General features: G+C 39.0%; 2 protein-coding genes and 2 pseudogenes across 2 annotated transcripts in view; all 4 read right to left on the bottom strand.

Moving 5' to 3' along the window:
* Positions 1–1,301: 1,301 nt before the first annotated feature.
* Positions 1,302–9,233, bottom strand: LOC101305644. The gene is made up of 14 exons (XM_004295319.1): positions 7,967–9,233; positions 7,683–7,799; positions 7,435–7,601; positions 7,100–7,310; positions 6,708–6,945; positions 6,476–6,626; positions 6,051–6,338; positions 3,375–4,584; positions 3,100–3,216; positions 2,849–3,012; positions 2,511–2,724; positions 1,951–2,188; positions 1,724–1,874; positions 1,302–1,592 (listed from the first exon to the last, which is right to left on the bottom strand). The coding sequence occupies exons 1-14, from the start codon at positions 9,231–9,233 to the stop codon at positions 1,302–1,304; spliced, it is 4,824 nt and encodes a 1,607-aa protein (XP_004295367.1).
* A 1,729-nt stretch (positions 9,234–10,962) lies between these two features.
* On the bottom strand, positions 10,963–14,835 carry LOC101305352 (annotated as a pseudogene).
* Positions 14,836–15,131: 296 nt separating this feature from the next.
* On the bottom strand, positions 15,132–18,478 carry LOC101305054 (annotated as a pseudogene).
* A 385-nt stretch (positions 18,479–18,863) lies between these two features.
* Positions 18,864–25,917, bottom strand: part of LOC101304754 (G-type lectin S-receptor-like serine/threonine-protein kinase At4g03230-like) — an 8,662-nt gene continuing 1,608 nt past the window's right edge. Inside the window, exons 2-15 of the mRNA XM_004295318.1 lie at positions 24,968–25,697; positions 24,585–24,701; positions 24,324–24,490; positions 23,985–24,195; positions 23,500–23,737; positions 23,268–23,418; positions 22,909–23,140; positions 20,922–22,127; positions 20,661–20,777; positions 20,408–20,574; positions 20,051–20,261; positions 19,679–19,916; positions 19,448–19,598; positions 18,864–19,314 (exon numbers count right to left, since the gene is read on the bottom strand). Of these exons, the coding sequence (XP_004295366.1) occupies positions 19,024–19,314; positions 19,448–19,598; positions 19,679–19,916; positions 20,051–20,261; positions 20,408–20,574; positions 20,661–20,777; positions 20,922–22,127; positions 22,909–23,140; positions 23,268–23,418; positions 23,500–23,737; positions 23,985–24,195; positions 24,324–24,490; positions 24,585–24,701; positions 24,968–25,697 (4,227 nt within the window). The 3' untranslated portion in view covers positions 18,864–19,023. The remainder of the gene's footprint in view (positions 19,315–19,447; positions 19,599–19,678; positions 19,917–20,050; positions 20,262–20,407; positions 20,575–20,660; positions 20,778–20,921; positions 22,128–22,908; positions 23,141–23,267; positions 23,419–23,499; positions 23,738–23,984; positions 24,196–24,323; positions 24,491–24,584; positions 24,702–24,967; positions 25,698–25,917) is intronic.

Raw genomic sequence — 25,917 nt, 5'->3', positions numbered from 1 at the left:
GCCACTTGTTCTTGATCAGACAACAGCATCTCAAGGTGTTTTGCAGGATAAAAGGATTGTCAACTATCCTTATACCTTCAGACTGGAAGCTTTGGAAGCAAGTAATTGAGGTGTTTGTGTTGGGGAGTAGAAAAAGAGCTTTGAGGAATTGGGCTAGGCCAATCCCAAGGACAGAAGTAAGGGTTTGGCAACATGGTATCTTGGGGTTGTCGATTCCAGGGATTTTGGGAGGGGCTTGGAAGTTTTTGCATGATGAAGAATTGAAGGGGACTCTAAGGACATGGCTGAAATCTATGGGGCATGTTGTTGTGTTGGTTGAACTTTGAGATTGGGTGGTAGGGAGAGCAAGCAGTGAGAGAAACACCAACAAAACCCGAGCTAGTTTCATCATTTGATTTAAGTAGAGAGGAACTACTAAACTCGGGTATTGCCAAGATCCCATTTCCACAATATGTTGTCTGCAAACACACCTTAAAATTGTGCAGTTCCATACTGTTGAATTCTTCAGTCAGGTCTACCTGCAATGGCTAAAAAGTGAAAAAGTGCTCAAACTTTCTAAATCACATCTATGGCTTCTGAGACTTCTTAATTCTTTCTTTTTTCATCATGCGAGGAAGAACCAAGAAATATAACTGGTTCAACCATGCAATATGATATTATCTTTGATCATTTGACTGGACTACAATATAGTGTGCTTGTCATTCTGTATAGTCACATCTTGACTGGTTCTATCTTGTACTCTCTTTGTCTATTCGTTTTAATATCCTGGTCGATTTCTGGCAATGGGATGTGGTATGATATCTTATTGGGGGCTCGGGCTTGTGCTTTTTTATGTTCGATCTTCTTTGGATGATTTTTGTTAGGGGTTAGAGGTTCGCTTGATTATCATTTTGTGTGAGGAGAGTATGATTTTTGTGCTCTGAGTGATGGCATTTTCTAACAGCCTTAACGGGCATGTTATCATTACAGTGCCTGCTGGATTTCATATCAGATGATCTTTCAAGTGAAAAAAAAAAAAAAAAAAAAACCGGAAGAACATTGATAACAGAACAACCAATCGCCAACATAGAAATGTCGTGAACGGCGAATGCTTCTTTCCCACCTTTCAAATCAGTATAGATGAAGTTTCTGCAAGCGAAAGCGCGGAACACAAAATAGGAAATGTGGACACAGGACACAAAAATTATATGGCCTAATTAAGCATGAGGAATGCAACTAGTATCATACAATGGCCTTCTTCTTTTTTATCTTTTCCTTAATGATACGTATTTGAATGCTAGTACAGTAATACTGCTGAAGCTCTATCGAGGTTCTGGCAAAGTAATAGTGACTACATTTTTGGAATAAATGGTAACAGGACTTGAATTCCTACTTGTTGAAAAAGCAGGTTCTTTGGAGGGTGGAAGTGATGTACCTTCTTCAGCCTCGAGCATATGAATCACTAATGACATTGTTGGTCGATCAGCTGGAGATTCTTGAACACACAAAAGCCCGACATGGATGCACCTCAAAGCTTCATGAATCTGGCATGTTTCCCTCACTGATGCGTCAATTACCTCTACTCCACTACCTTCTTTGCATAATTCCCATATCTGATATGTACACATGTAGAACAATTAGTCGTCCTCTTGCATTCTGATTCACTTTATGTTTAAAATGTCTGAACTGATATGCAAGGCTTCAAAACACTAGCTAGAAACAAACAAGAATTTCTTGTACTTACCCATTGAGCAAGCGTTAGTGAATTTTCGCAATGATAAAACAAAGCATTCTTCTTTCCACTTATAATCTCTAACAACAATATTCCGAAACTAAATACATCCAATTTCTCAGAAAAATAACCATATAGAGCATACTCAGGTGACATGTAGCCGCTGCAAAGAGAATGGAGAGAATGAACAACAATATCGATTATGGAAGTTTAAATAATTGAACTTATTGGATATTTACTATGTCCCAACAACCTTGTTGGTATTTGCTTCAATTTGATTTATATCAAAAATCCTCGCCATTCCAAAGTCTGATACTTTGGGATTCATTGTTCCATCCAACAGAACATTACTTGCTTTTAGATCTCTGTGAATGATTTTCAATCTAGAGTATTTGTGAATATATAGTACTCCTTGAGCAATACCTTGTATAATTCGAAAGCGTGTACCCCAATCCAACTTTGTCTTTTCACAAGGATCTAATTGCACAAATCATAAGGGAAAACTTTAATTCCTTTGTTCACTTTTGCCTATCCTGTACCACATTTGGTATGTAATATGGTTTAAACTGCGTGGTATGTAATACGGTTCAAACTGCGTGGTATGTCATATGATTCAAACTGCGTTACATACCAAAAGTTGTACAAGATAAGGAAATCAAAGAAATTCAAACCTCATGTTTTTTTTTTTTTATTCAACATGAGCTAGGTAGAGCAAGTGCTCTCCAACTCAAATTAAAGAAATTCAAACTTGATGTCACAATGTCAAAAGTTGAATCTGCGAAGTCATAAGCATACCTACCAAACAAAAATTTGTCCAAACTTCGATTAGGCATGTACTCGTAGATCAATATGAGTTCATCTTCTTCCATACAGCAACCCAAGAGACGAGCAAGATTGGTATGTTGGAGGTTGGCTATAAGTTTCAACTCATTCATGAACTCATGATGTCCTTGCCCAGACTTCTTTGATAGCCTCTTTATGGCCACTGCTTCTTGATTTTCCGGCAAAATTCCCTGTATATAGTGGCAAAGAGAACAAAACCTTAACCTCAAAATCAACTAATTTGGAACTAACAAGGAAAAGTACCAAAATGAAGAAGAATGTACTTGCATGAAGATCATATTAAAGAAGCGTCACCTTATAAACAGGGCCAAATCCTCCCTCTCCAAGTTTATTTCCTTCAGAGAAGTTGTTTGTAGCAGCTAATATACTCCTCAAACTGAAGAGTGGTAGTTCTGTATCATTCTTCCCACCTCCTGCAGTAACCTTACTTGTATTCCCACTCACTCTTGATATCCTCCCTGTTTCAGTATTTTTGTCAGAATATTATTCGTAACGATTACAAGGATCCATGTCCTGCACATAAGGGAGAAGTGCATGCTGCATACCAAATTTTTTCTTCCATAAGAAATAGCCAAAAGTTATTGTAAGAAATCCAAATGCTGCAGAGACTATTGCAATTACAAGGGTCCGCTTCAAGGAATTAGCAGAAAGTCCAGTTTTGCCTACAAAACAGAGTAACAGACAAAGATTAGATGGTTGACTTTTAATAAAGGCAGCTACAAGTTCTGGCAATGCATGAGTTTAATTATAACTTCACAGTGTGTTAAGGATTTCTCTTCACACATCCGAAAAGAAAATAACAAAAAAACGAACTATATACCTAATTCAGAGCCGTGAACACGAATATAGACATCATGTGCATCAATATTGTAATTCTCAACTAGATCCAGTAATTCGCCAAACCATGCCAAACAAGTCCCTGTACTTCCATCTGTCCCATTAACATAAGCATAAGCTGTGCAAGAACAGTTCTGCCGACATTCAGATTCACACTCGCTCATACTCCTATTGTTTAACAAAACAGAATAATCCGGCAGATTCACCATTTCAAGCTTTGAGAAATTGCCTTTTATGCCGCTACCACATGTCAACACATTTTCCCTAACACAGCCACCGGACCAATCCCCCACTGCCGATTGGTTAGGAAACTTGGCTTTGAAGCCAGTCAAACACTTGCATGGTGATGAGGTTAGGTATTCACCTCTACGACAGGAACTATTGGGACCGCAACGAGCATAAAAATCACAGTTATCACCTGGTGAAGTCCCCAGGTCCAGCCACTTTTTACCAGTATCCTGCCACAGCAGCAGATTAAATTGCCCTGACGGACTCAACCAGACCCTCAATTTTATTGAGCTATCCGAGACACTATAAGAAAGATAAACGTCATCAACATCAAAGTTATAAGACAGGAAAAACGCAGTTCCACTTGTATTTTGAAACACTGTTCGTGTATCCTTGCCGACAAACATGGAACTTCTCCAATACCGAGTAGTTTTGTTCCAAATAAAGCACTGAACTTGTCCTTTAGGATCTATGCCGAATGTGAACCTTCCTGGTTGTGGATCATCAAGCGCTGCCCAGGATGTTAGGCGCCTTCGTTGGCCAGACGTTTTGTTCAGGCTAATCTTAATGCCGGGCAACATAGTATCAGAGGGATGATCGAAGCTCTGCCAAAATGTGTCTTCTCCAAAGCTCAGAACAAGGTTTCCGGAATCCGCTAGTAGTCCAGTTGTGTGATTCATTGCAGAAGCAGATATTGAAGCATTAGTTGACCAGACAGGGTTTCTAGTATCATCCAACACCACAAGGTTTCCATCGCTGCTGAGCATAAACAAACCTGGAGAATCAAGCGGAGATTCTCTGTTAGCAATCCATACTAGTGCAGTATTTGGGAACGTGTTGAATCGTATACCAAGGAAGTATTTAGTTGAATTCTCAGGATTGAAGAAGCCTAATGAAAAGGTCCCAAGGGAAGATTCCAAAGTGTGGTTACCAGTGATGTACTGTCCTGGTACTATTTTGTCTTGGCAGGTACAGAATGACAGGATATAAGATAAGAGCAGTGTTACAAGGGAACACAAGAGCCACCCCATTCAGAAACAGACTGACAGGGGAAGAAGAGCTGGGAAAAGAAGGTTCATATGCCTTGGGCTACAAGGTAACCAGAATATATTGTACTCATTGAAGCTAGCTAGTATAAGTTTACAGATTAGACTAGAAAGTATATCGGCCACTGATAAGTGCAACAACCCAGAAACTGAGCAACCACAAAAATTCCAGAAAACATTGAAACTGAGGAACAAATTAAACCAAAATGGTATACTCATGAATGATGAATAACAACATTATTAATTATTTCAAACCAAGAGATTACAGAATAGTGCATGAAAAGATAGAGGAGATAATTATTTACGATATCCAATTGTTTAAGCAAGATTATAAAACGAGTCGTGAGGACTTGTATTAGTCCATAATGGCATGCAGACTACATTATTAATTATTTCAACTGAGAGATTACAGTTAATTAAGGCCTCTTTTTCCTTTTTGTTGAATAACTCTTTCTGTAAACAATATTTTTTTATTTTTTTCCACTTCTGGAAAACCAAGATATATAAGTCATTCCCCAAGACTATTATCGTTCATCCATATGAATATTCTTTTGTGAATAATTGCATTGCTCAACTAAAGCCGTTTACCAAATATGTTATTTTAGTAAAGGCTTACAAGCAGAAGACCCATTTTTATAAACGATGTGAAATCCACACACCCCAAATTGAAATCCACACACTTTTTTTCTTTTTTTTGGTTAACACATTCATAAAAAGACAAAATTTAAGTCACTAAAAAAAAGTTCAAGTTACAAAAAAAGGAAAAAATGTGTGTGAATTTTAATATGAGGTGTATAGATTTCACAACTTTTTATAAAGCTCACAATGTCAATCATGAAAAATAAACCATGCCACCTAATTTTCGGACAATAGTAAACTAGTCGCCTATCCAGCCCATCCAAACCAGCCAATCTTTTCAGCCCAAACAATCCAGCCTTGAACTCCGGCCCAAGTCAGAAAACCTCTCAGGCTCTCATGCTGTTGCGCTGCCACCATCAACACCCGTGGCCGAAGCCCAGCGCAGGCTTCCCCGCTGACACAACGCGAGTACCTGGCGCACCCGACCCGCGACCATGGCCGCCTTTGCTTACTCAAGATTCCGGCCAGAGGTTAACAAGAGCCACTCTCCTCCTATCCGGATTGCAGGGGATGCTGTGGATCCCGAACGCGATCTAAAAGCTGCAATTTACCAAACAGTTTCTGCCACAATTGCAGAATACAATATAGGAAATTTGGACATACAAATTATGCTGCCCGATCGATGAAGCATGAGATATGCAACTGGTATGCATATCATCAGTATACCTTCTATTTTTTTATTTTTTTTAATCCTTTTTGTTGTAAATGATCCCAATTTGAAAGCTAACATTAATATTGAAGCTCTATCGAGGTTCTGGCAAAGTAATAGTGACGACATTTTTGGAATATGTGGTAACAGGACTTGAAATCCTACTTGTTGAAAAAGCAGGTTCTTTTGAGGGTGGAAGTGATGTAGCTTCATCGACCTCTAGCATATGAATTACCGATGACATTGTTGGTCGATCAGCTGGAGCTTCTTGAACACACAAAAGCCCGACATGGATGCATCTCAAAGCTTCATGAATCCGGCAAGTTTCCCTTACTGATGCGTCAATTACTTCCATCTCTCTACCTTCTTTCCATAATTGCCATATCTGATATTTACACATATAATACAATTAGTAATCCTCTTGCATCCCGATTCACCTCATGTTAAAAATTGTCCTAACTGATATGCAAGGCTTCAAAACACTAGAAACACAGTAAGAACTTTCCAAGTTTATTAACTTACCCATTGAGCTAGCGTTAGTGAAATTTCGCAAGAATAAAACAAAGCATTCTTCTTTCCACTTACAATCTCTAACAATAGCACTCCAAAACTAAACACATCCAATTTCTCAGAAAAATGACCATATAGTGCATATTCAGGTGACATGTAGCCGCTGTAAGAATAGTGGAAGAATAAGAATCAGTAGTGATGTTAAATACTTCAGTGATATAAGTTACTGGCTATATAGACTTACTATGTCCCAACAACCTTGTTGGTATTTGCTTCAGTTTGATTTATATCAAATATCCTCGCCATTCCAAAGTCAGACACTTTGGGATTCATTGCTCCATCCAATAGCACATTACTTGCTTTTAGATCTCTATGGATAATTTTCAATCTAGAGTATTTGTGGATATATAGTACTCCTTGAGCAACACCATGTATAATTCGATAGCGTATACCCCAGTCCAACTTTGTCTTTTCAGAAGGATCTAATTGGACAAATCATAAGGCAGAAGCATAATTAGAACTTAAAAGCATGTTGAATTGCATTACATAGCAAAAGTTTTACAGGATAGAGAAAAATATTGAAACTTGATGTCACATTGTCAAAAGTTTAACCCTCGAAGTCCTAAGCATACTTACCAAACAAAAATTTGTCCAGACTTCGATTAGGCATGTACTCGTAGATCAATATGAGTTCATCTTCTTCCATACAGCAACCCAAGAGACGAGCAAGGTTGGTGTGCTGGAGTTTGGCTATAAGTTTCAACTCATTCATGAACTCATGATGTCCTTGCCCAGACTTCTTTGATAGCCTCTTTATGGCCACTTCTTGATTTTCCGGCAAAATTCCCTGTATATAGTGGCAAAGAGAACAAAACCTTAACCTCAAAATCAACTAATTTGGAACTAACAAGGGAAAGTACCAAAATGAAGAAGAATGCACTTGGATCGAGAGCATATTATAGAACCGTCACCTTATAAACAGGGCCGAATCCTCCCTCTCCAAGTTTATTGTCTTCAGAGAAGTTGTTTGTAGCAGCTAATATGCTCCGTAAACAGAAGAGTGGTAGTTCTGTATCATTCTTCCCGCCTCCTGCACTGACCTTACTTATATTCGCACTCACTCTTCTGGCTATCCTCCCTGCAGTTTCAGTATTACTGTTAGAATATTATTTGTATGGATTACTAGGATCCATGTGCGTGCATATAACGGAGTGCGTACCCAATTTTTTCTTCCATAAGAAATAGCCAAAAGTTATTGTAAGCAATCCAACTGCTGTAGAGACTATTGCAATTACAATGGTCCGCTTCAAGGAATTAACAGAAAGACCCTTGGTGCCTACAAAACAGACAAAGATCTGGTGGTTTATTACTATTAAAGATAGCTCCAAGTAATGGTGAGCTTCTGGCCGCCAATGAGTTCAATCTCACCCTTGCACTATGTCAAGGATTTTACTTCACAGATACATAAAGAAGGAAGAAATAACCAAAAAACGAAATATATACCTAGTTCGGAGCCAGGAACACGAATATAAATATCATATGTAGTTTTATTCTCTACTAGATCCAGTAATTCGCCAAACCATGTCAAACAAGTCCCTGTATTTCCATCTGTCCCATTAACATAAGCATAAGCTGTGCAAGAACAGTTCTGCCGACATTCAGATTCACACTCGCTCATACTCCTATTGTTTAACCAAACAGAATAATCCGGCAGTTTCACCATTTCAAGCTTTGAAAAATTGCCTTTTAGGCCGTTACCACATGTCAACACATTTTCCCTTACACAGCCACCGGACCAATCCCCCACCGCCGATTGGTTCGGAAACTTGGCTTTAAAACCAGTCAAACACTTGCATGGTGATGAAGACAAGGATTCCCCTCTACGACAGGCACTATTGGGACCGCAATGAGCATAAAAATCACAGTTATCACTAGGTGCATTCAACAGTTTCAACCACGATTTACTAGAATCATGCCACAGCAGCTGTTGATATTGCCCTGTTGGACTCAACCAGACCCTCATTTTTACTGAACTATCCGAGATACTTACAAAAACATAAACCTCATCAACATCAAAGTTGTAAGATATGTAAGACAAGGATCCACCTTGATTCTGAAACTCTGTTTTTGTATCCTTGCCCGGCATCAAACTTCTATAATACCGAGAAGTTTCCTTCCATATAATGGCCTGAAATGGTACTTGTGGATCAATGCCTGCTGTGAACTTTCCGGGTTGTGGATCATCAAGCGCTGCCCAGGATGTAAGGCGCCTTTGTTGGCCAGACGTCTTGTTCAAGCTAATCTTCATGCCGGGCAACAAAGTATCAGAGGGATGATCGAAGCTCTGCCAAAGGGTGACTTCTTCAAAGCTCAGAACAAGGTTTCCGGAATCCTCTAGTAGTCCAGTTGTGTGATTCATTGCAGAAGCAGGTATTGAAGCACTAGTTGACCAGACAAGGTTTCTAGTATCATCCAACACTACAAGGTTTCCATCGCTGCTGAGCATAAACAAACCCGGAGCATCAAGCGGAGATTCTCTGTTAGCAATCCATACTAATGCAGTATTTGGGAATGTGTTGAATCGTATACCAAGAAAGTATTTGGTAGAATTCTCAGGATTGAAGAAGCCTAAGGAAAACGTACCAGGGGAAGAAACCAAAGTGTTGTTCCCAGTGATATTCTGTCCTGGTACTAATTTGTCTTGGCACGTACATAAGGAAAGGATATGAGATACGAGAAGCGTTACTAGGTAACACAAGAGCCACCCCATTCAGAAACAGAGAGACAGAGGAAGAAGAGTTGGGAATAGAAGGTTCGCCTTAGACTACAAGGTAAAATGGTAAATAATATAATTTGGCCGGACTCAAACTGAAGCTTGTAAGTTGTAAGTTCACAGATTAGACTAGAGTAAGAACAAACGAAGTAGTGGGCTGCTATAAACCGACACGAATTTGGACCGGTGGACGGCGTCGAAGCCGACGTCAAGCCGAGTAACAAAATATAAGTTTGACTGAGTTTAACCCGAGGGCAGAGTAGTCTTATACCATTGTCCATTCCACGCGTTGGCAGAATCTGTTTAAAACAAAAAAACAAAAAATTCATTCATCATCATCTCCAAAGTGAGTAAGCTTTGAATTGGGAGATCCTCTTCAGTCTTCATTCATAATCGAATCCCAGCTTTCTCCAACTCTCCAACCCGATATGGCCCGAGAAGTCATCCGCGAATACTGGTTTGCATCATCATCTGGTTTCCTTCCCCAGTTGAATTTAACTTGGCTATTATTGATCGTATTCTTCTGTTCTTCAATACCAACTCTTTCCGAACCCAAAAGGTATCTTACCACCTCAAATCCCTTTCTGATTTCGCGTATTAAAAAAGCCCAATCTTGATCCCAATTTACAGATTCAGTTAAACTTTTTATTCAATTCGCCGCCAATTTGGAACCCTAGACTTACTTTTCTCAATTTCAATTTCAATTTGCTTCGGTGCTGGTCTTCTTGTTCAACAACCAAGATAATTTCATCAAAAACCGAATTCTGGGTGCTTCGAATTCGGTTCCTCCTAGAACGCTCCCAAGTTGATGCTTTTATGAGAAATTTGGTCGAGATAATTGGAGCTTGAAGCAATTTCACCCTGAATCGAAATCACCGGCAAGGCCATGGCCCATGGGATCACCTTTGTCCGCTTTCCGTCCAGTTCTTCAGTTTTCTTTTCCTGAAGACAGCTCTTCAGTTCTTGGTGTTGTTTACCGTTCTACCCTTTATCACTGACCAGACGGACACATTTTCACATTTCATGGACAACACACAAACCGACTCGACGGCTCCGACGTGTGGACGACAGACCGCCACGATAACAAAACGGCGCGCCAGCCGACTGGTCCAAATTGGTGTCGGTTTATAGCAGCCCACTCCTGTACGTCTTGTCCAAGACTATTACTTGTAATAGTCGTGAGGACTTGTTAGTCCACAAATGCATGCGGAATAACGCATACCACACATTACCCTTGACACTTCGACAGTATCCAAGATCATGATGTAATCTGTTGCAATGGTCTTTTTTTTTCTTTTTTTTTTTTGTAGAAAGATTGTTATATTCCATTAATCAGTGGGTAAGCAAGAATCAACTAGACTATAGAATAGTACCTTAAAAGATAGAAGAGACGGTTCCATCTGTATCAAGACTATTACATTCAACAGTAAGGAGAATAGTTCCTAAATGGCCTAACAAATTTGTAATTTGAATTAGGGAATCCCTATTTCTTTTACTTAATTCTTTTATCCCATCGTAATATTTTACATCGTTGAATGGACTGAAAACAATTATATGATGACAAAATTATCAAAGATTGAGATTATTTGCTCCCTGATTTTGGCTAAGCGATTGTTGAATCCTTTCCTTGGAATAAATAGAATAAAATGGATTGATATTCAGAGATCAATCTTGAACATAACGGGATTACATTAAGAACAAAATTAGATCGATGCAAATGTTTTTGTTATCGACCATCTTCTAAGGTGACAGTTAAGCCATTGTTCAAAACTGTTTCAGGCTTGCTTAAAGAGTTGGAAGCCCTGCTAGAACTTGAGGGGCATCGCCTTACAACGAATGCAGGTTGTTTAAGGGATGGAATTGTTGCGCTTTCACTTCCGAGCATGAAAACCACTTGTGACATGGTTGGCCGATCACCTGGATCTTCTTGTACACATAAGAGTCCAACATTGACACACTTGAAGTACTCCTCCTTGTTGCAGCTGTGACAAAGTGGGTGTTCTAACAAAGTGGGTGTTCTTTCCACAAATGCCATGCCTGGTATTAAGTTACAAAAGGTAAGGTGTTATGATATTATAAATACTAGCTAGCCGCTATGGAATGTTTATATGACTCACATAGCCAAGAAGATCTTTCAGGCTGATAAAATCATGTGTTCCTTTTCCTAGTGATGATCTCAATCACAACTACACCAAAGCTAAAAACATCATATTTTACTGAGAATAATCGATCTAATACATACTGATAAAGTAGTATGAGGTTCATATTCAAAACAAATTGAGAAAGGATAGAGTGGCCCAAACCCTTATAAACCCATATGCAAGGTCTCATATTCCCGATGTAGGATTGATATCTCAACACGCCCCCGCATGTATGGCGAATTTTCAAGCCTAACACGTACGCGTGGACAATATTTGGGTGACGTGGAGTCCGTGTGGTCATTTGGGCTTTCACACGTGGACGTAGGTAACCCACTCTGATACCATGATAAAATAGTTTAAGGTTCACATCCAAAACCAATTGGTAATAGGTGGAGTGGCTCAAACCCTTATAAACCCACAGACAAAATCTCATATTCCCGACGTGGGATTGATATCTCAACGTATATATACTTCAGAGACATATAGCCACTGCAATAAAAGAATCAATAGTGGAGTCAGCGAGAAAAACTTAAATAGTTGAAATGCACACCCTTTTGTGGTTTTCGATTGAGATGTGAGATGTGAGATGTGACCAAGAATATTAGCTCCGATGAAAACCATACGTACCATCAATCTAGTTAAACTTACTATGTTCCCACTACTCTATTGGTGTTTGCTGAAGTTTCCTTGCCTCCAAAGATCCTTGCCAAGCCGAAGTCTGATATTTTGGGGTTCATCTCTTCTTTCAGTAGAATGTTGCTAGTTTTCAGATCTCTATGAATAATCCTTAATCTAGAATCTTGGTGAAGATAAAGAAGCCCCCGAGCAATGCCTAGGATGATATTAAAGCGTGTATTCCGGTCCAATGATACGCATACTTTCCGATCTTTCAAGGCATTTTTCATTCCAATAGCATAACGTTTAAGTCAGTTTTTATAAATCAATACATGTAATATACTGCAATGAATAATACTGGAGAATATAAGTAGAGACTAGCCAAATATGAAAGAGTCTAAGCTTTTCTTGGCCATGTATTCATAGATTAACATCTTTTCATCTCCCTCAGCGCAATAGCCCAAAAGTCGAACAATATTTCGATGTTGGAGTTTGGCAATTATCAAAACCTCATTTTTGAATTCCTCTAAGCCTTGGCCTGAACAACTTGAGAGCCTTTTTACAGCGATTTCTTCTCCTCCCGGAAGCTTACCCTGATAGTACAATCCAAACATAGTTCTATAATGCATTAGGAACCAGTTAATATTACAGTGACGTATAGATAGTAAAGGGACATTACCTTGTAGACAGGACCAAATCCTCCTTGTCCAAGTTTATTTGCAATGGAGAAGTATTTTGTAGCTACCAGTATGCTTTCTAAATCAAAAGAGGGTACATCAATGCCCTCCGTATCATCATCTCTAAATCGGCCTGATTCAATCAAGTTCTTAACTTTTCTCTCACTTGCATAAAAATGATGAAGTGTTGAACATTTTTGAAGATATGCCCTGCCTTCTGATTCAATTCAAAGATAACATCATCAGAATCAACCTAGATCATATTAATGAAGCTCTAAACAGACTTACGTCGGGGATATATGCTAGTTACCTTTTGTCTTAATGCGCCTTCTTCTCCACAGATAAGCATAAGCAAACGTACTAGAAAGAATTGCTAGAACAGCTACACTTATGCAAGTTACTGCAATGATTAGAGCTAGTGTCATCTTCCCTTGCTCACCAGTTTTTTTTTGTGACCAACTTCTGCAAAAAGGTATGTGGTTTTATCAGTATGCAATACAAAGACAGATAAGTAGTTGTCACGCCAAAGACAGATTAGTGGTTTTAACTAATTTCATTTGCATCCATGCATTATCTCTCATTTACCCCATGTATAATAAAGTTATAGTTTGGCACAGTATAAGCAAGCTTACTTTGAGTACAATTCAAACTCCTGCTATCCCATTTTGAGTTTGCAGTGCAAAGACACCTTTTCTTCCCATCAAGAGTAGCTTCACATATCGAATGGGGCCAGTCCTTGCAGTCTGTAGATGACGAACAAGGTGGTTCCAAGGGTGACTCCCAAGCGACTTCAACGTACTTCATATCCTCCTTTAAATGACAAGTTGGGACTAAAACGTGTCGGATCAGCTTTGCACATCCTTGTCACATTATATGGAGAAGACTGGTTGAGCTTCAGAAATTTTTCATCTCTACATCCATCGGCATCATCAGCTTGGATGACAAATGTTTGTGTGTCCGCATCGATGCTTGTGACATGGTAGGTGCTGCTTGGTGTTTCAAAGCTCAACTGGCCAGTTGAGATATTGCAGAAAAAACTATATAGTAAGTAAGATCACCACACTTTGGTCCAGTGCTCAAGGGATAAAGGATCAGGTTTGTGCCACAACTTCCACAGCTTCTTGCTGTTGATTCTGAGAAAACATGATTCTGGAAATTTTAACACTAAAGAACAAAGGTTCTGGCCTAAGCAATTCTCTAACAAAGGTCGTGTAAAAAAGGATGACAATCGATCAACAATAGTATGTAATAGGTTCATTAGTCATCTGAATGAGCTACAACTACATGTAATCAGAAAAGCCAGAGTAGCTCAATATTGTGATTATTAGCTAATTAGTTTAGACAAGGTTGGAGCTCAATTTAGAGTAGATTAATGCTTACAGGGTGGCCTATATTTTATTGATACTGTTTAAGACTACTGATATGCACATCACCCTCTGATTCACAAATCATTGCATTGAACAGAAAAGAATATGTAGACTTTTACTAGATAAACCAGTTTACTTATTCAGTAATTATAAAACTAATTATCTTCAACAAATCTCATGATACTTTAGTATTGCCATGACTCGAGCATCTTTAGTTAAAGAAAAAAGAAACATACCAATATCTGAAACTGCTACACGAACCTGTAGATCTCGGCCACCTTCATAGTCCTCCTGAAGATTGGTGACGTCTTGTGACCAGATCCAACATGTTGAACTACTACTCCCACCAGATTTTCTGTTCTCCACCTCTTCATAGAAATAAGCTTTACAATCACAGTTGTTAAGGCACTCTACTTTGCATTCCACCTCACTTTTGGCATTGAATTGGGAATCTGGATTTCACACTTTCATCATCTTTAAGCTCAAGAATGTGTCACTCTCAGCATTGTTGCTACGTAATGTTGACGTCCTAGTGCATCCACCTGAATAATCTCCATGATTCCAATTGTCCAGTGAACTAGGCTTAAAACCAGGCAAACACTTGCAAACGAAACCATTTTTGCCACCTAATTTTTGCCAGAATGAGCCTCAAGCATGGGAAATAAACCTTACCACCTAAGCATGGGAAGTAAACTAGTTGCCTTGACCGTGATTGGACTTGATGAGAGCCCCGAGCGTGTAGGGTTCCCCGCTGACAGTGACACAACCCGAGTACCTGGCGAACCCGATCCGCGACCATTGCCGCCTTTGCTAGATCAAGATTTCGGCCAGTGGTTATCGAGAGGCCACTCTCCTCCTATCCGGATTGCAGGGCTGCTCTGGTTTTTTACCAAACAGTTTCTGCCCGATCGATGAAGCATGAGATATGCAACTGAGCAGAATACAACATAGGAAATTCGGACATACAAATTATGCTGCCCGATCGATGAAGCATGAGATATGCAACTGGTATGATCATATCATAACAATACCTTCTATTTTTTTTTTTTTTTGTTTATAGATTCGACTTTGAAAGCTAACATTAAAGTTGAACCTCTATCGAGGTTCTGGCAAAGTAATAGTGACTACATTTTTAGAAGAATTAGTAACAGATTTTGAATTCCAACTTGTTGAAAAAGCAGGTTCTTTTGAGGGTGGAAGTGATGATGTAGCTTCATCAACCTCTAGCATATGAATCACCGATGACATTGTTGGCCGATTAGTTGGAGCTTCTTGAACACACAAAAGCCCGACATGGATGCACCTCAAAACTTCATGAATCCGGCAAGTTTCCCTTACTGATGCGTCAATTACTTCCATTTCTCTACCTTCTTTCCATAATTGCCATATCTGATATTTACACATATAATACAATTAGTAATCCTCTTGCATCCCGATTCACCTTATGTTAAAAATTGTCCTAACTGATATGCAAGGCTTCAAAACACTCGAAACACAGTAAGAACTTTCCAAGTTTATTAACTTAGCTATTGAGCTAGCGTTAGTGAATTTTCGCAAGAATAAAACGAAGCATTCCTCTTTCTGCTTACTATCTCTAACAATAGCACTCCAAAACTAAACACATCCAATTTCTCAGAAAAATGACCATATAGTGCATATTCAGGTCACATGTAGCCGCTGCAAGAATAGTACAAGAATGAGTATCAGGAGTGATGTTAAATACTTCAGTGATATCAGTTACTGGCTATATAGACTTACTATGTCCCAACAACCTTGTTGGTATTTGCTTCAATTTGATTTATATCAAATATCCTCGCCATTCCAAAGTCAGACACTTTGGGATTCATTGCTCCATCCAATAGCACATTACTTGCTTTTAGATCTCTATGGATAATTTTCAATCTAGAGTATTTGTGGATATATAGTACTCCTTGAGCAACACCATGTATAATTCGATACCCCAGTCCAACTTTGTCTTTTCAGAAGGATCTAATTGGACAAATCATATGGCAGAAGCATAATTAGAACTTAGAAGCATGTTGAATTGCATTACATAGCAAAAGTTTTACAGGATAGAGAAAAATATTGAAACTTGATGTCACATTGTCAAAAGTCTAACCTTCGAAGTCCTAAGCATACTTACCAAACAAAAATTTGTCCAGACTTTTATTTTTTATTTTTTTAATATGAATATTTTTTTTTTGATTAAAAGGGGAAAACCCCTCTATTTTTATTTAATAATGAAGGAAAAAAAGAGAGTACAGAGAGAGGAGGCCAGGGACCAAAACCTCCATAAGAACAGAAAGGAAAAAAATACAGAAAGGAAAAAAATTTGTCCAGACTTCGATTAGGCATGAACTCATATATCAGTATGAGTTCATCTTCTTCCATACAGCAACCCAAGAGATGAGCAAGGTTGGTATGCTGGAGTTTGGCTATAAGTTTCAACTCATTCAGGAACTCATGATGTCCTTGCCCAGACTTCTTTGATAGCCTCTTTATGGCCACTTCTTGATTTTCCGGCAAAATTCCCTGTATGCAGTGGCAAAGAGAACAAAACCTTAACCTCAAAATCAACTAATTTGGAACTAACAAGGGAAAGTACCAAAATAAAGAAGAATGCACTTGGATTGAAAGCATATTATAGAAGCGTCACCTTATAAACAGGGCCGAATCCTCCCTCTCCAAGTTTATCGTCTTCACAGAAGTTGTTTGTAGCAGCTAATATACTCCGTAAACTGAAGAGTGGTAGTTCTGTATCATTCTTCCCGCCACCTGCACTGACCTTACTTATATTCGCACTCACTCTTCTAGCTATCCTCCCTGTTTCAGTATTAATGTTAGAATATTATTCTTACAGATTACAGAATCCATGTGCCTGCACATATGGGATCGAGGACTGCGTACCTAATTTTTTCTTCCCTAAGAAATAGCCAAAAGTTATTGTAAGCAATCCAACTGCTGCAGAGACTATTGCAATTACAAGGGTCCTCTTCAAGGAATTAACAGAAAGACCCTTACTGCCTACCAAAACAGACAAAGATCTGATGTTTAACTATTAAATATTAATAAAGATAGCTCTAAGTTCTTGCCAATGATTTTAATCTCAAACTTAACAATATGCCAAGAAATTTTACTTAATAGTATGCCAAGAATTTTACTTCACACATCCATAAAGAAAATAGCAACAAACAGAATAAAAACAAAAAACAAAATATATACCTAATTCGGAGCCATGAACACGAATATGAATATCATTTACATTTGCTGCAACAATTTTAGTCTCTACTAGATCTAGTAATTCGCCAAATTAACCATGCCAAACATTTCCCAGTACTTCCATCTGTCCCATTTACATAAGCATAAGCTGTGCAAGAACAGTTCCGCCCACATTCTGATTCACACTCGCTCATACTGTTAACTGAACAGAATGATCCGGCAGTTTCACGTTTTGAAGCCTTGAAAAGTTACCCTGTATGCCATTACCACATGCCAACACCTTTTCCCTAATGCAACCACCGGACCAATCCCCCACCGACGATTGGTTGGGGAACTTGGTTTTAAAACCAGTCAAGCACTTGCATGGTGATGACGACAGCAGGGAATCATCTCTACTACAAACACTATTATGACGGCAGCGAGCATAAAAATCACAGTTTTCAGAAGGTAAAGTCTCCACTTCCAACCAAGTTTTAACCCTGCCACAGTAGCTGTTTAAGTTGCCCTGTAGGACTCAACCAGGCCCTGAATTTTACTGAGCTATCCGAGACACTGTAAACACAATAAACCTCATCAGCATCAGAGTTGTATGAAAAGAAAATCGCAGTTCCACCTGGATCTTGAAAGACTATCCTTGTAACCTTGCCAGCGAACACAGGACTTCTAATATACGGAAGAGTTTCCTTCCAAATAAAACCCTGAAGTGGTACTTGAGGATCAATGCCAAAGGTGTAGTTTCCAAGTTGTGGATCATCAAGCGCTGCCCAGGATGTAAGGCGACTTCGTTGGCCAGTCTTTTTGTTCAAGCTAAGCTTAATGCCGGGTAACATAGTACCAGAGGGATGATCGAAGCTCTGCCACAAGGTGACTTCTTCAAAGCTCAGAACGAGTTTTCCGGTATCAGCTAGTTGTCCAGTTGTGTGATTCATTGCAGAAGCAGATATTGATGCATTAGTCGACCAGACATGGTTTCTAGCATCATCCAACACTATAAGGTTTCCATCTCTGCTGAGCGTAAACAAACCCGGAGAATCAAGCGGAGATTTTCTGTTAGCAATCCATACTGGTGCAGTATCTTGGAATGTGTTGAATCGTATACCAAGGAAGTAGTTGGTAGAATTTTCAGGATTGAAGAAGCCTAATGAAAAAGTCCCAAGGGAAGAAACCAACGTTTGATTCCCAGTGATATACTGTCCTGGTACTAATTTGTCTTGGGGGTACATAATGACAGGATATGAGATAAGAGCAGTGTTACTAGGTAACACAAGAGCCACCCCATTCAGAAACAGAGAGACAGAGGAATAAGAGATAGGGAAAAAAGTTCATGCCATAATTTGGACTCACTGAAGCTAGTGTAAGGTCACATATAGACTCTTGAGAGTAGAACAACCCAGAAAATGAAGAACAGCCACAAAAATCCCAGAAAATAATGAAACTAAGATAGAGGAGATAATTGTCCAAGCCTCCAAGACTAACGAGTCGTGAGGCCTTATTAGTCCACAAAGGCATGCGGAATAACGCATACCACACGTTACCCTTGAAATTATCCAAGATCATGGTGTACTTTGTAACATTGTTTTGGTTAATTTTGATTCTGACAATGAAAAATATCGAGCATAGTTCATCATCACATTCCGGGGTAGAGATAATAAGGATTACAAAACCCCAATGAAACTGCAACTAGTATCAACATATCAATATATAACACCCTTTTTTGTTCCTTTTTCTTAATGATCCGACTTTGAAAGCTAACACTAATATTGAAGCTCTATCGAGGTTCTGGCAAAGTAATAGTGACTATATTTTCAGAATAAGGGGTAACAGAACTTGAATTAAAACTTGTTGAAAAAGCAGGTTCTTTTGAGGGAGGAAGTGATGTAGCTTCATTAACCTCTAGCATATGAATCACCGATGACATTGTTGGTCGATCAGCTGGAGCTTCTTGAACACACAAAAGCCCGACATGGATGCACCTCAAAGCTTCATGAATCCGGCAAGTCTCCCTTACTGATGCGTCAATTACCTCCATTCCTCTACCTTCTTTCCATAATTCCCATATCTGAGATTTACACATATTAAACCATTAATCTTACTCTTGCTTTCCGATGCACTTGTGTGTAAATATGCATAATTAAAAGGCAAGACCTAATAACACATGATACAATAAGAACTTCCCAAGTTCATTAACTTACCCATTGAGCAAGCGTTTGTGAATTTTCACAATGATAAAAGGAAGCATTCTTATTTCCACTTACAATCTCTAACAACAATATCCCGAAACTATATACATCCAATTTCTCAGAGAAATGACCATACAAGGCATATTCTGGTGACATGTAACCGCTGCAAGAATGGTAGAGAATGAACTTCAATATTCATTGTAAAAGTCTAAATGATAGAAATTAGGGGTAATATATACTTACTATGTCCCAACAACCTTGTTGGTACTTGCTTCAATTTGATTTATATCAAAAATCCTTGCCATTCCAAAGTCAGACACTTTGGGATTCATTGTTCCATCCAACAGAACATTACTTGCTTTTAGATCTCTATGTATGATTTTCAACCTAGAGTATTTGTGGATATATAGTACTCCTTGAGCAATGCCTTTTATAATCTGAAAGCGTGTAGCCCAGTCCAACTTTGTCTTTTCAAAATGATCTAAGGATGAAGCAGAATTAGCATAATGTTGAACTGCGTTACAGACGTAAAGTTGTACATAGGATAGGAAAAATAATGCATATTTAATGTCACATTGTCAAAAGTGTAATCTTCATAGTCATAAGCATACTTACCAAACAGAAATTTGTCCAAACTTCGATTAGGCAAGTACTCGTAGATCAATATCAGTTCATCTTCTTCCGTACAGTAACCCAGGAGCCGAGCAAGGTTGGTGTGCTGGAGTTTGGCTATAAGCTCCAACTCATTCATGAACTCATGATGTCCTTGCCCGGACTTCTTTGATAACCTCTTTACGGCCACTTCTTTATTTTCCGCCAAAATTCCCTGTAGTGGCAAAAAGAACCAAACCTTACCCTCAAAATTAAATAATTTGGACTTTTCAAAAAATTAAATAATTTGGAATTAACAAGGGAAAGTATCAAAATGAAGAATAATGTACTTGCATGAAGATCATATTAAAGAAGCGTCACCTTATAAACAGGGCCAAATCCTCCCTCTCCAAGTTTATTTCCTTCAGAGAAGTTGTTTGTAGCAGCTAATATACTCCTCAAACTGAAGAGTGGTAGTTCTGTATCATTCTTCCCACCTCCTGCACGAACCTTACTTATATTCTCACTCACTCTTCTAGCTATCCTCCCTGTTTCAGTATTACTGTTAGAAGATTATTTGTAAGTGATTACAAGAATCCATGTGCCTGCACATAAGGGATCGAGGAGTGCGTACCCAGTTTGTTCTTCCATAAGAAATAGCCAAAAGTTATTGTAAGAAGTCCAACTGCTGCAGAGACTATTGCAATTACAAGGGTCCGCTTCAAGGAATTAGCAGAATGATCATTTTTGCCTACAAAACAAATTGATCTTAAAGATGATAGCTCCAAGTTTTGGCCAATGCATGAGTTTAATCTCAACTTAACAGTATGCCAAGGATTTTACTTCACGCATCCATAAAGAAAATAGCAAGAAAAAAAAGAAACAAACTATATACCTGATTCAGAACCGTAAACACGAATATAGACATCATGTGCATCAACATGGAGATTCTCTACTATATCCAGTAAGTCGCCAAACCATGCCAAACATTTCCCAGTACTTTCATCCGTTCCATTTACATAAGCATAAGCTGTGCAAGAACAGTTCTGCTGACATTCAGACTTACACTCGCTCATACTCTTATTGTTTAACAGAACAGTATAATCCGGCAGTTTCACGTTTTCAAGCTTCGAAAAGTTGCCTTGTATGTCGTTACTACATGTAAACACCTTTTCCCTAACACAGCCACCGGACCAATCCCCCACCGCCAATTGGTTTGGAAACTTGGCTTTAAACCCTGTCAAACACTTGCATGGTGATGACGACAGGGATTCATCGTTACGACAGACACTATTGGGACCACAATGAGCATAAAAATAACAGTTATGAACAGGATTCCCCAGTTCCAACCACGTTTTTGTAGAATCCTGCCACAGCAGCTGTTGAAGTTGCCCTGCAGCACTCATCCACGTCCTGAATTTAACTGACCTATCCGAGACCGTTACAACAATATAAACCTCATCAGCATCAAAGTCGTAAGAAAGGAGAAGCGCTGATCCACCTACATCTGGATACTCTGTTCTTGTATCCTTGCCAACGTACACAGTACTTCTACTATACGGAAGAGTTTCCTTCCAGATAAAGGCCTGAAGTGGTACTTGAGGATCAATGCCGAGCGTGAATTTTCCGGGTTGTGGATCATCAAGCGCTGCCCAGGATGTAAGGCGCCTTCGTTGGCCAGTCTTTTTGTTCAAGCTAAGCTTCATGTCTGGCAACCAAGTATCAGAGGGATGATCGAAGCTCTGCCAAAGAGTGACTTCTCCAAAGCTCAGAACAAGGTTTCCGGAATCCTCTAGTAGTCCAGTTGTGTGATTCATTGCAGAAGCAGATATTGAAGCATTAGTTGACCAGACAATAAGGTTTCTAGTATCATCCAACACCACAAGGTTTCCATCGCTGTTGAGCATAAACAAACCTGGAGAGTCAAGCGGAGATTCTCTGTTAGCAATCCATACTAGTGCAGTTTTTGGGTATGTGTTGAATCGTATACCAAGGAAGTATTTGGTTGAATTTTCAGGATTGAAGAAGCCTAATGAAAAGTTCCCAAGGCAAGATTCCAAAGTATGGTTCCCGGTAATGTTCTGTCCTGGTACTATTTTGTCTTGGCAGGTACAGAATGACAGGATATAAGATAAGAGTAGTGTTACTTGGTAACACAAGAGCCACCCCATTCAGAAACACAGAGAGAAGGAGTTGCGAAAAAAAAGGTTCATGCCTTGGACTCGCTGAAGCTAGTGTAACTTTGTAAGTTCACAGATTGGACTAGAGAGTATATCGACCACTAGTAAGTACAACTACCCAGAAAATGAAGAACAGACACAAAAATTCCAGAAAAGAATGAAACTCAGGAACAGACTAGACCCAAAATTAAGTAATACCTATGAATCAGTGGGAAAGCAAGAACGAACTTACATGAAAAGATAGAGGAGATAGTTGATTAGTTGTCTACGCCTCCACGACTATAACGAGTCGTTGTTGAATGACAGGATATATGGCTTGCGGACAAACCTTTCTCCATTCATTGTTAAAGATTCACGTTTTCAACCAAGAGAATTCAGTTTTAATTTCCTTGATTTTAAAGTCATTCAACAAGACGACACATTAGTCTTTCATCCATATGGATATCTTGAGAAGGAAGTTTACCGTTTAACTTGTAACAGCTGCAATTAATCAAACAGTTTTTGCCACAAGCAGAATACAAAATAGGAGTTGTCGACATACAAATGATGAGGCCTAATGAAGCATGAGATCTATAATGATACCTTCTTTTTTACCCCTTTTTTTAATGGTCCGACTTTGAAAGCTAACACTAATATTGAAGCTCTATCAAGGTTCCGGCAAAGTAATAGTTACTACATTTTTGGAATAAGTGGTAACAGGACTTGAAATCCTACTTGTCGAGAAAGCAGGTTCTTTGGAGGGCGGGAGTGATGTAGCTTCTTCAGCCTCCAGCATATGAATCACTAATGACATTGTTGGTCGATCAACTGGAGCTTCTTGAACACACAAAAGCCCGACATGGATGCACCTCAAAGCTTCATGAATCCGGCATGTTTCCCTCACTGATGTGTCAATTACCTCCATTCCTCTACCTTCTTTCCATAATTCCCATATCTGAGATTTACACATGTAATACAATAAGTCTTCCTTTTGCATACTTTATGTTTAGAATGTCCGAACTGATATGCAAAGGCTTCAAAACTATAGAAACAATATGAACTTCCCAAGTCTATTAACTTACCCAATGAGCAAGCGTTACTGAATTTTCACAATAATAAAACAAAACATTCTTCTTTCCACTCACAATCTCTAACAACAATACTCTGAAACTAAATACATCCAATTTCTCAGAAAAATGACCATATAGTGCATATTCAGGTGACATGTAGCCGCTGCAAGAATAGTAAAAGAATGAGTATCAGTAGTGATGTTAAATATTTCAGTGATACAAGTCACTGACTATATAGACTTACTATGTTCCAACAACCTTGTTGGTGTTTGCTTCAATTTGATTTGTATCAAAAATCCTCGCCATTCCAAAGTCAGACACTTTGGGATTCATTGCTCCATCCAACAGAACATTACTTGCTTTTAGATCTCTGTGGATGATTTTCAATCTAGAGTATTTGTGGATATATAGTACTCCTTGAGCAATGCCTTGTATAATTCGAAAGCGAGTATCCCAGTCCAATTTTGTCTTTTCAAAGGGATCTAGTTGGACAGATTAGAATAAAGAAATTTAATTTGCATGTTAAGATTTTTTTTTTTATTTTTTTATTTTTTTTTTATCTTCCCTACCTTGTACAACTTTTGGTATGTGATGCAGCAATTCAACATCACTCTAATTCTGCATGTTGAATCATATTACGTACCAAAAGTTGTACAGATAGGTAAAAAGGATTCAGACTTGATGTCACATTGTCAAAAGTTTAATCTTCAAAGTTATAAGCATACATACCAAACAAATATTTGTCCAAACTTCGATTAGGCATGTATTCATAGACCAATATGAGTTCATCTTCATCCATACAGCATCCCAAGAGACGAGCAAGATTGGTATGCTGGAGTTTGGCTATAAGTTTCAACTCATTCATGAACTCATGATGCCCTTGCCCAGACTTCTTTGATAGCCTCTTTACGGCCACTTCTTGATTTTCCAGCATAATTCCCTATAGTAGCAAAGAGAACCAAACGTTAACCCCAAAATTAAGTAATCTAGAACTAACATGGGAAATTACCAAAATGAAGAAGAATGTACTTGCAGTCCTACATCAAGACCATATTATGTAAACGTCACCTTATAAACAGGGCCAAATCCTCCCTCTCCAAGTTTATTATCTTCAGAAAAGTTGTTTGTAGCAGCTAATATACTCCTTAAACTGAAGAGTGGTAGTTCTGTATCATTCTTCCCACCTGCTGCACCAACCTTACTTATATTCTCACTCGCTCTTATTGCTATCCTCCCTGTTTCAGTATTATTGTTAGAATATTATTTGTAAGTGATTACTAGAATCCATGTGCCTGCACATAAGGGATCGAGGAGACGAGGAGTGCGTACCCAATTTGTTCTTCCATAAGAAATAGCCAAAAGTTATTGCAAGCAATCCAACTGCTGCAGAGACTACTGCAATCACAAGGGTCCGGTTCAAGGAATTAGCAGAATGACCATTTTTGCCTAGAAAACAAACAAAGATCTGGTGGTTAGTTATTAGTAAAGATAGCTCCAAGTAATGGTGAGCTTCTGGCCAATGAGTTCAATTTCAACGTATCACTATGTCAAGGATTGTACTTCAGAAATTCATAAGAAATTAGCAAAAAAACGAAATATATACCTAGTTCGGAGCCAGGAACACGAATATAAATATCATTTACACCCAATAGTATTATTCTCTACTAGATCCAGTAATTCGCCAAACCATGCAAAACATTTCAAAATATTACTTCCATCTGTCCCATTTACATAGGCATAAGCCCTGCAAGAACAGTTCTTCCGACATTCAGAGACACACTCACTCAGAGTCTTATTCTGTAATAAAACAGAATGATCCGGCAGTTTCACGTTTTCAAGCTTTGAAAGGTTGCCTTGAATGCCGTTACCACATGTCAACGCCTTTTCTCTAACGCAGCCACCGGACCAATCTCCCACCGCCGATTGTTTCGGAAACTTGGCTTTAAAACCAGTCAAACACTTGCATGGTGATGACGACAGGGAATCACCTCTACGACAGGCGCTATTGGGACCGCAATAAGCATAAAAATCACAGTTATCACCAGGTGAACTCCCCATTTCCAACCACGTTTTACTAGAATCCTGCCACAGCAGCTGTTTAAATTGCCCTGCAGGACTCAACCAGACCCTCAGTTTTACTGAGCTATCTGAGACACTGTAAACAACATAAGCCTCATCAATATCCAAGTTGTAAGAAACGAAAAATGGCGATCCACCTATATCAGGAAAATTGCCAACGAACACAGAACTTCTATAATACGGAGAAGTTTCCTTCCAGATAAAGAGCTGAAGTGGTACTTTAGGATCAATGCCGAAGGTGAACTTTCCGGGGTGTGGATCATAAAGCGCTGCCCAAGATGTAAGGCGCCTTTGTTGGCCAGTCGTTTTATTCAAGGTAATCTTCATGCCGGGCAACATAGTATCAGAGGGGTAATCGAAGCTCTGCCACAAGGTGCCTTCTCCAAAGCTAAGAACAAGGTTTCCGGTATCCGCTAGTAATCCAGTTGTATGATTCATTGCAGAAGCAGATATTGAAGCATTAGTTGACCACACAAAGTAAAGGTCCTAGGGAGGGGGGGGGGGGGGGGGGGGGTTGAATAGGCCATTAACTTTTTTTCGTATAAATTCGTTCTCAGGGATAGCAAGGGTTATAGCTATCCAG

The sequence above is a fragment of the Fragaria vesca genome, linkage group LG3, assembly GCF_000184155.1.
Source record: "Fragaria vesca subsp. vesca linkage group LG3, FraVesHawaii_1.0, whole genome shotgun sequence".
NCBI classification, from domain to species: Eukaryota; Viridiplantae; Streptophyta; class Magnoliopsida; order Rosales; family Rosaceae; genus Fragaria; species Fragaria vesca.
The sequence above is the reverse complement of the archived record's forward strand: the minus strand, read 5'-3'. Positions and strand labels throughout refer to the sequence as shown.

What these genes read in the sequence shown, in the direction of transcription:
- LOC101305644 (XM_004295319.1), bottom strand. Translation starts at nt 9,233, where the DNA reads ATGGGGTGGCTCTTGTGTTACCTAGTAACGCTTCTCGTATCTCATATC. An exon ending in GATTCGGCCCTGTTTATAAG is followed by an intron (nt 7,311 to 7,434) that starts GTGACGGTTCTA and finishes CACTATATACAG; the next exon opens with GGAATTTTGCCGGAAAATCA. An exon ending in TGTTCACGGCTCTGAATTAG is followed by an intron (nt 3,217 to 3,374) that starts GTATATAGTTCG and finishes TCTGTTTTGTAG; the next exon opens with GCAAAACTGGACTTTCTGCT.